Below are 14,733 nucleotides of genomic sequence, written 5' to 3'. Positions count from 1 at the left end.
GGGCTTCAGGCGTTACAGCCGAATAACAGCGCGTTGTCTGAGGGGGCGGGCGAGGGAGATGGTTCCTCCGTGTGACGCCTGCTCTCCCTCGGCAGGAGGAGACCCAGGAGAAGAAGGTGAAGCGGCGGGAGAGGCTGAAGCGGCGCGGTAAGGCTGAGGGCGAGCAGGCCCAGCCCGAGGAGAGCGAGCTGGGCGACCGTGACCTTGAGCCCCCCCTGCCCAAGAAGACCAAAAAAGTCAAGGAGAAGAGCAACGGCTCCGAGCGCACGGTGAAACCTTCCTCCGCTGTAAGCGACGATGCGACGTCGCTGGCAGCCCAGAGCACGTCTGGTGACGACGTGACCGCTGGAGAGCAGGACGGCGACGCAGAGGTAGTAACGCTCTAGAGCCGTTATCTTGTTTAATTAAAATCCCGCTGATAATGACTGGGCTTAATAACACGTTCTGGGTGCTGTGCGGAGATGGCGTGTGAGGGCTGCGGGAGCGTTAGGCCGCTGTCGTAGGCAGCGTTGGTTGCTGTTCCCCTTAAATTTACGGCACCGGCTCCTGGGCATCAGGGAGTGCCCAGCATCACGCCTGTTTCCACCTGAGCTGCGGGCGGGTGAGTGGAGTGCGGCAGCACGTGCACCAACACGTGGTAGCTGTCTCTCCTTGTGCTTTCCCCTTGGTGGTAAATGCCAAGCCATTTGGAGTAGCTTATCGTGCGGTGGAGGAGGCTAGCTAGCAGGAAGCGGTTTCCTTCATCTTCATGTAGCAATTCGTTTTGTGTCCAGCAGCGCAAGGGATTCTCCCTGCCGCACAGGCAGTCACCGTCCCAGAAATGTGCACCGCTGTGTGCTGTGACGGTGCTTTCTCTGCTGGCAGGCCCTTTGAAGAAGTATTTGGCAAGGTGTCCTGTAAGGGATGGTCACGGTTATCCTCATTAATTCCTGTTTCTGGAGTTTTCCCTGTTCAGGTTTCACCTTTGGCCTCGTACATACGTCCGAGAGGGCCCTGTGGCTTGTCTTCCCCTGTATAGGGCCTTCTGTAGGTAGTTTTCTCTCTTGTGTTTAAGATGGGAATGTGAATCAAGAGAGTACTTTTTGTACGTTGGGTCTAATGATGCAATCTCTTAGATCTTTGAAGTAGAAGCTAGATTGTGAGTTTTCAGTAAGTATCTACTAGTGTGTGAAGTTAAGCTTTTTGCATGGTGTACCACGTAGGTGCGATTTAGAGGGAAATTCCTGTTTCACACAGTGAATTGTGACACCAAATATGTTTTGCTCTGAAAAACAGTTTCTAATGATTTCAGTGGACTCCAGTTAAGTTTTTTAACAAGTAGTTTCCCTTTCCTGACTTGCCGAGCATATGTGCGTGGTGCAGTAAGGTCACACAGAAGGGGCAGTTGTTCCATTTTGTTTGCCATGGGCCTTAAAAGATGGTGCAGGTATATCTGAATTAGGGATGAGATAGCAGCAGTCGTGGTTTTGAACAAGTTGTTGCAGGTAACAAGAGCAGGAAGACCCTTGGCAGGAAGTCTTTACTCAAGACTGATGTAAAAACAGGATTTGCTTGTAGGAATTCTGTCACACTGAGTGGTGCGGCCTTTGTCAGTGTGTCTTGTCTTCTAATACAGGGTGGCTGGATTCAAGTTGCCCACTTTATGCTGTGATGATCTTTTTGTTTGTGAAGTACCTGCATCACAAGGGTTTTCTTTTTCTTGTGTACCTATGTAGCATATGTTATTTGCTCATCTCTTAGGGCTGATAAGCTTTTTTTCTTTTTTTTCTTTTACTCTGTTAGGAGCTGACAGAAGAAGCAAAAGAAGGCGCCTTCTCCAATTTTCCTCTCTCCCAAAACACCATCAACCTTCTCAAAGGTTAGTTAATGTAGTAAAAGAAATTTCTGTAAATGTTTGTCCAGAATTGCAGTCTGTTACCCCTATAAGCAGAGACAGAAACCCAGGGTAAATTGTCCTAAATTGTCTTAACATTTATTGTGTGGTAAGAATATGCACAGGAGCAGTCACTGTAGAGTCAAAGAATCTACTGTTGTTAGTAGGAACAAAGTTTCTGTTCTGTTCAGTTTCAAAGGCCTTAAGGTGAGTTTATTCTTCAATGGTGTGGTTATTCCTAGATACACATTCCAGAGACAGGGTTTCTCTTCTTGTTAGCATCATTTTATTTACTGTGTATCTTTACTTCAGTTCCCATATCTGCTGTCTACAATATCACTTCTTAAATAAGTGTAATGATGTTTTATATGTGAAGACTATTTGGCTCCTGTGAACAGATTGTCTGTGATTATTCTCATACTTTTGGGCATTTTCATATCTCTTCTCAGTTAGTTTTGTTGAGGAAGTAATCACTGTAGAATTCTTGTCCTCTGTGTTGGGAAGCTGTGTGATTCTTGTTCCTCAGACAAAATTCTCCGTCTTCCTTTACATTTTCCTTGCTTGGAAGTTTCTCTTGGGTGGATTGTTTCGCTTCTACTGTGCAAAATCTCTCTGAAGTTTTAGAATGTTGTGAAACAAACACCCTCACCTCCTCCTGACCTTCAAAATCAAGCTACCACAAAATCTTGGGCTGTATCAGAAAAAGCATGTTGTGGTTTTTTTTTTTAATTCCTCTCCTGTTGTCTTATGCTAGACATCACAAAGAAGGCTATATTTCATTGTGGATACTGTGTGGATACTCAGCTGCGTGTTTGGCGGCGGGGAATACCTTTTGATCTAAAGCAGGAATAAAAACAAAGATACGTTGTTTTCTTCTAAGTTGCATCTCCTGTTGTGTACAGGATTTGGCATGTTGTGCCCTACATATTCAGGCTACTTATATATGAGGGCTTCTAATTGTTTGTTCACCTTTTAATGAAACCTCTTTGGATTATCTTACAGCTCGAGGTGTAAAATACCTGTTCCCTGTGCAAGTGAAGACTTTTCAGCCCATATATGATGGCAAAGACCTAATTGCTCAAGCTCGAACAGGAACTGGGAAAACCTTTTCTTTCGCTCTTCCGCTGACTGAAAAACTTCAGAGCGTCTCGCAAGATGGGAGAAGAGGCCGTGCACCAAAAGTAACTTACCACTTAAGGGTTAACACAAAAACCTTAGATTATGGCAGTTTTCAAAAGTGATTTTGTAATGGCTTTGGGGACTTTTGTTTGGGACTTCTTTCTCCTTTATTAGTGTTTGTAATACTGGACACTTTCCTCAAATCAGGAGCTACAGTGTGACACATTTTGCAGCATCACAGTGGTAACACATTTCATGTTTAGGGTTCCTTGTGACTGCGTTTGGGAGAATGGTCAAGGCACTGCAGTAGTAGCTAGTGGAATTCCAGACTGCTGTCCTCAGGAAGTTAGTGTGCAGCTTTGGGGTTCAATCCCCTGCCTCTTCTGAGGTAGTGGTTGAGTCAGCTGGACTTGTCTCCATTCACTGAGGTTGTTTCTCACTGTAAATTCCATGGCAATAACTGAAGGCTTTTGGTTTTTTGGTTGGTTGTTTTTTTTTTTTTTTCTCCTTATGTCTGGAGACAACTTAATGGATGCAAGTATTGTTTACATTTCTACTTAAGCATGAGATGGAATTGGTAACCAGATACCTGTGACTGGATACCATATTCCCATGCAAATGAAGTGCATATATTTATCATGGGACTGAAAAACTGTTGAAGTCTGCAGATTTGTTGCCTACTTCATCCTTCTATTTTATTAACTTTAAAGGCAATGTAAGTTTGAAAATCTTATTGTCTGAAAGATTTCTAGAGAATTCAGCTCTTTGTTTTATCATTTCATTCTTAAAGAAAATAGAGGGGGGAAGTATAGATACTGGAAGAAGGCAGGTAGGTGGAAAAGGAGGATATATGGCTAGAGTGTGTCATGCTATGTATCTTTTAAGATCTTACTACTGCAAATGGTTTAGTAACTGTTCCTACGCTTTAATGCTGAACTGCAGCTTCGTTGTCCTTGGTAATGTTACTGAAGTGTCTATTTTATGTGGCAGTAACTTAAGAAAAAAATTATTGCTGTCCTACATCTCAGCTAGTCTTGAAATGCTTTGCCTTGTTTCCTCTTTCTGGCTATGAGGCTGTGTTGTGCAGGCTCCCGGTGGCAGGAAATATTGCTGGGATGGTGGGGAGCTGTGGGCACCTCTGCAACAAGTGTAGGATAAGAATGGGAGTACAAGCTGTTTAATGTGAAATAAACACTTTTCTCTTAGCACCCTCTCCCAAGCGCATCTGCATTTTTGACTCTTTTCACTCCCTCCAGGTGCTGGTTCTTGTTCCAACCAGGGAACTGGCCACTCAGGTAGCCAGAGACTTCAAGAGTCTCACCAGGAAACTGTCAGTGGCTTGTTTTTATGGAGGAACTCCATATAAAGAACAGCGTAAGTAAATGCTAAGGAATTATTACTGGGTTGGAGTTGACTTTATCCAAATGCATTCCATGAATAAAACTGGCTTTTTCCCCCTTGGAGTTTCATTTCATTCGGGAACTGTGACATTGCTTTCAAAGGAACCATACAGCCTGGGTTGAGTTATTTTAGTTCCAATAAATATTTATTTAAAAGAATGGTTGTAGATCTGTGAAGTGACGAGTCCTTTGAGTTTCTTCTTTACTGCATGTTTGCGTGGTTTTTGTGTGGACATATACTGGGACTAGATGACCGTCCAAGGAAAAGAGAGAACTGTGTATGTGCGTGTGGCTCTGTCTCCAGAGGTAGCTGTGAAAAAGAATTCAGTGGAAAAACTAAAGTGTTTTTATCTAATAAAGCTCTGGAGATTTCTAATGGAGCTGATTGCTGCTTGGAAGTTGGCGTATCTTACTGTAACTTTGCTTGTGGTTTAGCCGGTATTCCTGACACAGCAACTTGGACCACCATTAAGCTTACTTGTTTGTTACCCGGACTGGATGTAGTGCTTTATTCAGAGATTAAAGTGAAGGGCAGTAGCTTTTTGGTTCTAAAATTAGAAGTGTTGCTGTGTACTGGTAGCTTTTTACCTTGTTGTGTCTTAGTATTCTGACACTGTCCTTGTTTTTCTGTCTTTTCTTCCAGTTGATCTCCTTAAAAGTGGCATTGATATTCTAGTGGGAACTCCTGGACGGATCAAAGACCACATTCAGAATAGCAAGCTGGAACTTTCCGATGTGAAGCATGTTGTTTTGGATGAAGTTGATCACATGTTAGACATGGGCTTTGCTGAACAAGTGGAAGAAATCTTAGGATTTGCTTATAAAAAAGGTAAATTTTCATAAAAAAGGAGAGGAATAGGGGACAATGCAGAAAACACAGTTATGCGACTTTGAAAACTGCTGGTGCACCCCCAACTTGAATCCTTTGTGTGATGCTAGTATTGGACCTCAGAGAAAAGCGTAAGGCAGAATTGGAAAAGGTTCAAAGCAAGGTGACAGTTGGCTGGAGGGCTGGAATGGCATCTCTGGAAGGAGGGGGGGGGGAGCAAAAAAGCAACAAACCCAATCCAGCTCCCTAAGCCCTAGTGTTCTTCGTCTTGAGAGCAGTGACTGAGCATAGGGTTAGGGTTATGGCATTGTCGTGGTTTAACCCCAGCCAGCAACTAAGCACCACGCAGCCGCTCACTCACTCCCCCCCATCCAGTGGGAGGGGGGAGAAAATCAGGAAAAGAAGTAAAACTCCTGGTTGAGATAAGAACGATTTAATAGAACAGAAAAGAAGAAACTAATAATGATAATGATAACACTAATAAAATGACAACAGTAGTAATAAAGGATTGGAATGTACAAATGATGCGCAGGGCAATTGCTCACCACCCGCTGACCGACACCCAGCCAGTCCCCGAGCGGCGAATCCCTGCCCCCCCCTTCCCAGTTCCTAAACTAGATGGGACGTCCCATGGTATGGAATACACTGTTGGCCAGTTTGGGTCAGGTGCCCTGGCTGGGCATGAGAAGCTGAAAAATCCTTGACTCTAGTCTAAACACTACTGAGCAACAACTGAAAACATCAGTGTTATCAACATTCTTCACATACTGAACTCAAAACATAGCACTGTACCAGCTACTAGGAAGACAGTTAACTACATCCCAGCTGAAACCAGGACAGGCATGTCTGTATGCTTGTCATAACACAAAGTTGACAACTAGGGAATATTTGCTCTTTTCTGATGTAGTGGGCATTCATCAAAGCCACCGGGTAGCAGGTACAGAGCAGAAGGAGGTTATTTTAATAATGTGGAGTTCCTTGCCACATTGTACTAACGCCAAAAGTTTTGAAAAGTGACTTGAATTACTGGAAGTAGAAATATCAAGGATTACTAAAAGGAAGGTTATCACTTCTGGCTCTGGAAGCCACAGAAAGGTGGTTGCTGGCAGAGTTTCTTCACATCTTTGTTAACTAGACTTGGCTACTGTTGGAGAGAGCACATGAGCTTCATGGATCTTAGGTTTGACCCAGTACAGCCACTGTCATTTTTACTTGACTGCTACATTCTCCCCATTTCTGCAGAGTTGGTCTTTGTCCTGACAGCCAAAAAGTACAGATAATCTTCTAAAAAAGGAAATCTATGTAGGTTTTGGAAGAGCTGTCATAAGTACTCAATCTTACAAGTTTTCTTTATAACGGGAAAATAAATTGTAGGGAATAATAAGCATCCTTTTGCAATGTGTGTTTCTTTCTGTCTGATTGTGTGCAGCAATGAAGGTAGGTTAAACTTTTTCAAGATACTGTTTGTTAAACTGTTCTTAGCTGGGGTAATCTGTCTTGGTATGTAATTCTTTCCCTGGTCTGCAGAGTGTCCTTTTTAGCCTGCCTTTTTCCTTTGCACGTAGCCATACTGTTCACAGCTAGTTAGTATTGGAATACCAGGCAAGAAGGAATTGAGACAAGAGTTCTTTCAGGTATGTGGGAGGACTTCAGGCACACTCTAAACCATTTTTAGCAGATGATCTAGAAATGTGTCTTGCATTTCTTCTCAGGCAGGATGAAGGGTTGATTCAGTTTGGTCCAGTTAAAATTACTGTAATTTTGCCTTTGGTGTCTAAAGGTTATTAAAAATGTTTAATTGCTTCTAAGTTTTCTTCTTGTAGCTGGCTTACTGCACATGTAAACCTCTCAATTTGAGAGCATATCTGTTGCTTTTTCATCAGTTCTCAAGTGTCAGAGTGTGTTGTGATGACTGAAATCAGTGGCCTTTCCTTCCAGGTTCTGAGAACAACCCCCAGACACTGCTGTTTTCTGCAACTTGTCCACGATGGGTGTATGATGTGGCAAAAAAATACATGAAAGATGAATATGAACAGATTGACCTGATTGGAAAGAAGACTCAGAGGACTGCCACAACTGTGGAAGTGAGTGATTCTGCTGCAGAGTGGTGCAGGTCCTGAGAGCGTGTAGCCTGGATGAAATGGGTTCGGCATTGACTTTACAAATGGGAGTATGGAATCACTTGTCACATGATTGACACACAAATTTTTTAAGCAAAGCTTTCATATGGGGAAAGTAGTTTGCAAGCTTAAATTCTTTCTGTGCTCATTTGGCTGTCCTGTGCGTGGCTTAGATTTAACATAGATGCTTATCATGTTTCTTTCCCAAACAGCACTTGGCTATACAGTGTCGTTCATCTCAGAGAGCAGGAGTTCTTGGGGATATCATTCAAGTCTACAGTGGCAGCCATGGGCGGACCATTGTCTTTTGTGAGACCAAAAAGGAAGCAAATGAACTAGCTATGAATGCTTCACTGAAACAGGTACTGGGGTCTGAACGGAGAGCAGCAGTTACGGATATTCGGGGTTGAATGCCCTGAAATAAATATGAGGTTGCAGCTGTGTGGATGAAGTTGTTTCTGTGGGTGGTTTTAAGACTTATGAAAGCTGTTTTTAAAAGTAGAGCTTTGCAGTTAAAATACCGTCTTGGCTGTGGTTATGAATTTATTCCTTTGGCTTTAAAACTATGCAGGATCAATGGAAAATATGTAGCTTATGCTGAATAACCAGGAGATAGTAATAATGGTAATAAACAGGAGCTAGTATAGTGCACATATTCCATCTCACGTTAGTGTGCTTTTCGGATTCCCATCTCTTAATGGCATTTATTCTTTGAACAGTCAGTATTCAGGAAAATCCAACTAATAACGGTAGAATGGAATGCCTTGTTGCCCTTGGAAGGTCATTTAATAGTTTGTTCAGAACTCAGGTGATATATTGAGCAGGTGTTCTATGCTTGCTTGAATTGTTACCCTTTTTTGAGTGTGGGGAAAGGTGCTGGATTTTTTTCAGAGAAAGTTTTGTTTGATGCTAAATACTAATTTATGGAGAAAGAGCAGTGGTGGGAATACATAGTTTGCCCAGTATTTGATAAATGTCATATACCATCCACGTTAAAATCTCACAGCAACAGTTTTTGTTGGTTGGCCCTGCTGCTTTCATGGTAAATCCATTGACTTTGTTCTCGTGTCAGTATGTGACAAGTTCTTCTCAGGCTAGTAAGTTCTGCTTTAGCATGTTACTTGTTTGAATTCTGAGCTTGTGACTCTTCCCTTTCTCCTTGTCAAAGACTTGATCTGTTCCTTGTCCCATTAAATGTGGAGGTTGTTCAGATCACCTATAGGATTTGGGAATGCCCTGGAAACCTCACTTCAGCTTCTGTGGGTTTTGGGATGGCTTCCCAGGGAAGGGAGCAAAGTCTCTTACCAGCTATTGACAAGCACTGCCTAAGTAAAGTTGCTTCCATTTGTTCCAGTTGAAGTGAAAGCTGAAGTGGGCCCTTTTGGCATGGCAGACTGCAAATTGTAGTTTGCTGTGGGTGTGCTACAAATAATAATGTTTATGGTAAAACTGCTGCTTATGAGTATTATTGTCCCAGAGAAGAATCAAACCACAAAGTAGGACGCTTTATATTCCTTTGGTATCAGCTGTATAATTATTTTCTGTTGCTCTGCATGATGTTTTGGGTTTTGTAGTTAAATGTCTTTAGATACTGCAGCCTAGACTCCTGTATTAAATGACATGTTAATGGTTTGTTTCACTGGCAGGATGCCCAGTCATTGCATGGTGACATTCCACAGAAACAGAGAGAAGTTACTTTAAAAGGCTTTAGAAATGGTGTGTTTGAAGTTCTGATTGCAACAAATGTAGCTGCCCGTGGTTTGGATATTCCTGAGGTTGACCTTGTTATACAGTGTTCACCACCAAAAGTAAGTCATTTAGGGGAAACTAAAATTGTAATTTTTTTTTTTGTGACAGAATAGTGGGTTATTTCTCTGTTTCACTGGAGTTATGTTCTGATTCACAGATGAAGTGGAATTTTTGTAAATGCTGGCCTAGAATTTTGTAGTAAAACTTTTACATTTTGAGCTTTGATTAAAGTAAAAGTGATGGGTTTTGGTTACTCTGGAAAGTCGTAAGATAGCTTTTGACATTGTTTCAGCATTTCTGAATCCCTTCTGAATGTTGCTGAGTTTCATAATAATTCTAAACCACCCCTGCTGCCTTTTTCTTCTTTTGAAACTGCAGTGAAGCTTTTTATTTTAAAAAAACCTTACGTCAATAGTGTTTGTTAAACCTGAGGCAGCATATCTTGGGCAGGGTAGCATACACAAACCCGAGTGGTTTGTGTGTAGTTATGAGTTTGGGTGTAGAGACATAAAGTTTCACTCCTTAGGCGTCTGACTTAGAATTTAGCTTGCATTTTCTCTCTTGTACAAATGTCAACAGTTTAAATGACATAAGGTTTTGTCTTGTTAATCTGAATTTCTGAAGGATGTTGATTCCTATATCCATCGTTCTGGACGTACGGGTAGAGCCGGCCGGACCGGGATCTGCATTTGTTTATTTCAGAGAAGAGAAGAAGATCTTCTGAAACAAGTTGAGCACAAAGCGGTGAGTTGTACCTCAGACCTCTGCTTGATGAAATGACTCATCTCCTAAAAAGACTCTGCCACTCTTAGACTTTGTAACCATGTGCTGCTTGTGAGTCCGGTGTGAGACTCATGTCCCATAGTCCAGTAGGACTAAAATGTTGCTATTTGGTAAGTGTTTGTAAATGCTTTTGTATCAACCTGTTCTAATGTCTCATGAGTTTCCCCATGTTGGCAGTATTCTGCTGCTGCCAGCCAGCAGATTGTGACCGAAATGCGTGAAGGAGACCATGCCTTTACAATCTGCATGTAAATTGATGTAAAGTAGTTCCAAGTTAACAAAGGCAGGAACTCAGATGTTCTAAACAGGGAGTGACTAGGGGTCGCAGTAATGTGACTTAGGTAGGGTTGTGTTGTAGAGTGCTGATAACAACTTTAACTGTAATCTGTTTTCTTGATTTCAGGGGATTACATTTAAGCGTATAGGTGTTCCCTCTGCTACAGATGTAATTAAAGCTTCAAGTAATGATGCCAAAAAGTAAGTTTATTTGCCCGTTCTTAAAAGGTGTCTAGAGATCTTGCCAACAACAATGCTGTTAATGCAAAGCTTTAAGGGATCAGACTTGTGTGTGAACATGTCTTTGCCTATGTCGTAAAAGTCAGCTGGTTTGCATGTAGGCAATGACTTGTTTTCATCAGCTGATATCAATAAACTTCTATGTGCTTTAACACAGACCTTTTCATAGAACATAACGTTCTCTAAATTCTTGCAAAAATTAGCTTTTTTTTTATATCATCAGAAATCAATAGCAGAAGGGGGAATTGCTGTCATGCAGGGAAACTGATTTTGTCCACTCGGATGATACAGTAGCAGGGTGTAAAGAGTAATACTTAGTATAATGAGGAGTTACTCTGCAGTACTGTGGGTATTGTAGGCCTCTCCTGTGTTTCTTTGTATCGTTTTATTCTCAAGGGTTGTGTTTTTTATTCCATGCAGCTCTGTTTACATTTGCTGCGCATTGGTGGAAATGCATTGACAGAGGTGATTATAATTAGTGAGGATTTGACCAGTGTAAAGGAGATGATGGGCATGGTGTTGGGTTCCCTGCGTATTGAATAATGGTGGGAAGTGCTGGTGTACCAACAATAACATTAGAGAAGTAGCTGTTCTCGGTTTCCCAGCTTGTTTTCACTGCCTCTCCCAGAAATAACCAATTTAATCAGCTTCCACTGAGAGCAAGAGGTGCCTTGCCCCAGCCCAGCAGTGGCATTGTAGTGGTTTGCTTCTCTTCCTTGTCAAGTAAAAGTGAAGGATTCTTGGGTTTCCTGGCAACACTTTTTTGTGGATTCTTGGGCGTGGCCTTAAGAATGCTGATATTTTAGAGCCTTTCCTTGATGTTTTTATCAATGCTTTCAAACATGCCACGTTGTACATCCTCGGTTTTGAACGCGTCTTTCAAGAGGCTTAGCTTAATGGAACAGATAAGGTGGGTATTCAGCATCCTGAAGGTGTTGAGTTAAATGAGTGGTAGTTAAGCATAGGCATGATAGCCAGGGCTTTTGGAGATAATTCCTTAATCTTGAAAGCTGTCTGAAGCCTATGTCTTAAACATGACTGCACTTCACCCTGACCTTTGCTGATCTCTTAAACTTTTGTTGTCACCATGTAGGTTGTTGGAGGCCATTCCTCCTTCTGCAGTAGACTACTTCAGAAAATCTGCTCAAGAGCTGATAGATGAAAAAGGTGCAGTTGCTGCTCTGGCTGCAGCTCTAGCCCATATTTCTGGGGCATCTTACATACAGCAGCGCTCCTTACTCAACTCAACTGCGGTAAGTAACATTATACCTATGTTAACAAGAATAGATGAATGAATTGCTTGCATCCAGTCCAAGTGTAGCATTTTCTTCTCAGGCTCTTTCAGTAGGATTTCTGAATAGCTGTTATCCCCAGCTCCTGGTTTGTTGCTCGTTCCTTAACTGAAATCAGCTCTTACTGGTACTCTGCAGGAAACCAGAGAAACTCAAAATCAGTTAGTAAGTTCTCTTATTGTGAGAGTTAAAATAATTTCTCCAGAGATCTAAGTGACAGAAGACTTTGATGATCTAAGAGAGTTTAACTAATGATATTTTACAAGCTAATAGAGTGGTTCCTGCTATTGTAATTTTCCCTTCCCAGGAAGCCTTTACATTTCTGTAATATTTCAAGTAAGTCTAGCAGTGATTACCTGTTTTCAAAGAGATCTTGACAGAAGAAAAGTACAGCCCTTCCTTTTTCTGATGCATTTAGGGAGAACTTGGCCCAGTTCATTGCGTGGTGACAGAGTTTTGGAAATAGCGTGTGACTGGACTGTGCTTCTTGTATCAGTTTGGATTTTTTTTAACCTGTTTTCTAGTGGTAACTTTATGTATTGAATAAATTCGTCTCTGCTTCTGGCTAAAAATACAGAAATGGTGTTGGCCTTTGTATTGATGGGCAATCCTAGGTTAGATGGATGCCTTCAGCTTCTTAGGAGACTTTTAGTTGCTTCATTTTTGGGAAGCTGATTTCTTAGGATTAAATACGATGTTACATTAACAAGTTGTTGCATAGCTCATTAGTTAGTGAGTTACAGGCTGTCCAGCCAAGTTTAGCGTTGTAAATGTTTTTCTCTGTTTGTTTCCTGAAGGGCTTTGTGACGATGGTGTTAACGTGTTCCATAGAAATGCGTGCCATGGGCTATGCCTGGCGAGGACTAAAAGAACAGCTTGGTGAGGAAGTTGATAACAAAGTATCTGGAATGCGTTTCCTCAAGGGGAAGATGGTAAGATGGCCCAACCTTGGTGAAGGAGGGTGTTGTGTGTGTGTGTACACATAGGGCCAGTTTTTGTGTTGATTGAGGCAGGAGTTCTGAAGTACCAGTATAGAAATGTTGATACCTCACTCTATCCCTACTCAATCTAATTTCTCAGAAAATGGTAACCTGTTAGGAGGCCCCCTGAAACTGCTGTTTATGTATACACTATTAAAAAAAAACCCAACCATTGAAGCTAGTTGAGTGTTTTAGAAGACACTTATTTGAATGGAGACATTGCTCCTAAATGATAATGCAGAAATTCTCTCCTAAAAAAAAGAAGAAAGCATCAGAAATATGTATATAGTGGGAGTGGTTGCTGTGACTTTTATTCTTTCATTGTAAACTTGTGCTAACACTGTATACCACTGCATTGAAAAGACAGATGTAGAGCAGGGCAGTGACTGACTGCCTGACGTGAGCAGTAGAGCATTCACCTGACTGTCAGCCTGGCTCTTGACTTGTCTGACACTTGTATTCTGTGCAAGCGTGTTCTCAGAAAGCTTGTGGTGCCAGATGACACCTGTCTTTTAAACAGGCAGGCTGATTGCAGGCAATGCTGCTGTCAGCGCAGAGCATTCAAATATTCATTTTGGTTTGAGTTTTGTGTTTTAACTGCTTTTTCCTTCAGCTTATATAAAAAGCTTTCACCAAAGGACCATGCTTTCTGCCATTTCTGGTTTCTACACTTAGTGTGTGTGGGTGGTTGCAGGTGCTGCCTGTCTGGAGTTGTGTGTTTCTGTTCTTGGATATATCTTTGGAAAGCAAATGCCTCTTTTTATTCTGTTATAGGGGGTGTGCTTTGATATCCCTGCTGGCGAACTGAGTAACATACAGGTATGTTTTTGTAGCCAGAACTGGCTTTGGAACGTGGCGATTTGAAATTTGGTGATTGCCATAGATAGGATTGAATATAGGGTGGTTTGGGAGGATGAAGTTTGTGTTTTAGTAAGGATGTTGCATAGAGAACAGTGTCACTAGAAAGAGCACAGCACAGTTGTTAGAAAATATCCTGGCATGCCTCTTTCTTGTTTCAGTATTACCTGATTTTATTAAACAAAATCCTGTGTTCTATGGCTACTCTGGGTTTTGACCTCTCCGGTGTATTTGAGAGTTAACCAGTTTTCTGTCTACTTCACTCCCTCTTGTCCCTCTGTGATCGTTTATCCTTTGTCACAGGACCATGAGTCGTCTCCCAAGAGGGATCTGCTGGTCTATTTTGGCGCGGGTGGGATTTGTCTGGAAATGCCTTTGCATTCAACGTTGCTTTTAATGATGTAGGGTACCTTGGACGCACCTGCAGGCACATAAAGTCTCGTCACATTGGTCTTGTTTCAGGAACAGTGGAGGGACACCAGGCGCTGGCAGCTGTCGGTGGCAAAGGAATTGCCTGAGCTGGAAGAGTACCCCCAGGAGGCGGGACGAGGGTTCTCCAGGTTCGGAAATGGGAGGCAAGGTGACGGTGGCTTCAAGAGAAACAACTGGTTTAAGAATGGAAACCGGGGACATGATTTTAACAGGTCACTTGATTAACCTCTGGTACAGATATGGGACTGAGGTGATTTTTATCGAAAAGTAAAAGCCTGTTAGACATTGCTCTTTGTCTTTATTCCTTGATAAAGCAGCCTGTCTTTGAGGATGGCTAAGAATCACGTTTGCTGAAATGACTTGTTTTTTTGGAAGATTCTTCTTTTTGCCCATCAAATCGACTGCAGCCATTTTCCTGCCGTCAAACTGAACTCCATATGCGTCTTGGAGGGACGAGTGTTTCACTGGAAACTCAGCACTGTGGGGGAACAGCACTCTTCCAAACATGGACAGTTACTGCACCTTGCCTGTTCAGCAGCCCTTGCATTAAAAAAATCTGGTTCTAAAAAAAAATTTCTTTCAGAAAAAATTTGAGATTGAGCCCCTCGGCCCCCTTCCTGGAGAGCGTCCCAGGGGAGCCGGGGCTCTGGTGGCCGTTGGGGTGCTGTCTGCTGATTCTCCATGCTTGGTACCGTTTGCCCTCAGCCCCGTCACGGAGGCTGTGGGGGAAGAACATTAAGAATTTGAAACGGCAGGGGAGGGGAGGGGGGGTGCGGTTACCC

The 14,733-nt window shown here is 42.3% G+C and overlaps 1 protein-coding gene across 1 annotated transcript in view; it reads left to right on the top strand.

Moving 5' to 3' along the window:
• The window catches only part of LOC104839631 (nucleolar RNA helicase 2-like), a 15,019-nt gene extending 329 nt beyond the window's left edge, over positions 1-14,690 (top strand). Inside the window, exons 2-16 of the mRNA XM_010580013.1 lie at positions 59-371; positions 1,783-1,858; positions 2,876-3,054; positions 4,249-4,366; positions 5,036-5,221; positions 7,160-7,305; positions 7,554-7,703; positions 8,988-9,149; positions 9,715-9,834; positions 10,277-10,350; positions 11,483-11,642; positions 12,479-12,613; positions 13,436-13,480; positions 13,982-14,163; positions 14,266-14,690. Of these exons, the coding sequence (XP_010578315.1) occupies positions 59-371; positions 1,783-1,858; positions 2,876-3,054; positions 4,249-4,366; positions 5,036-5,221; positions 7,160-7,305; positions 7,554-7,703; positions 8,988-9,149; positions 9,715-9,834; positions 10,277-10,350; positions 11,483-11,642; positions 12,479-12,613; positions 13,436-13,480; positions 13,982-14,163; positions 14,266-14,305 (2,086 nt within the window). The 3' untranslated portion in view covers positions 14,306-14,690. The remainder of the gene's footprint in view (positions 1-58; positions 372-1,782; positions 1,859-2,875; positions 3,055-4,248; positions 4,367-5,035; positions 5,222-7,159; positions 7,306-7,553; positions 7,704-8,987; positions 9,150-9,714; positions 9,835-10,276; positions 10,351-11,482; positions 11,643-12,478; positions 12,614-13,435; positions 13,481-13,981; positions 14,164-14,265) is intronic.
• Positions 14,691-14,733: the final 43 nt, after the last annotated feature.

This window comes from Haliaeetus leucocephalus, unplaced genomic scaffold (genome assembly GCF_000737465.1).
Source record: "Haliaeetus leucocephalus isolate CR32 unplaced genomic scaffold, Haliaeetus_leucocephalus-4.0 Scaffold687, whole genome shotgun sequence".
Taxonomy (NCBI): Eukaryota; Metazoa; Chordata; class Aves; order Accipitriformes; family Accipitridae; genus Haliaeetus; species Haliaeetus leucocephalus.
This window is presented reverse-complemented; position numbering and strand designations above follow the sequence as displayed.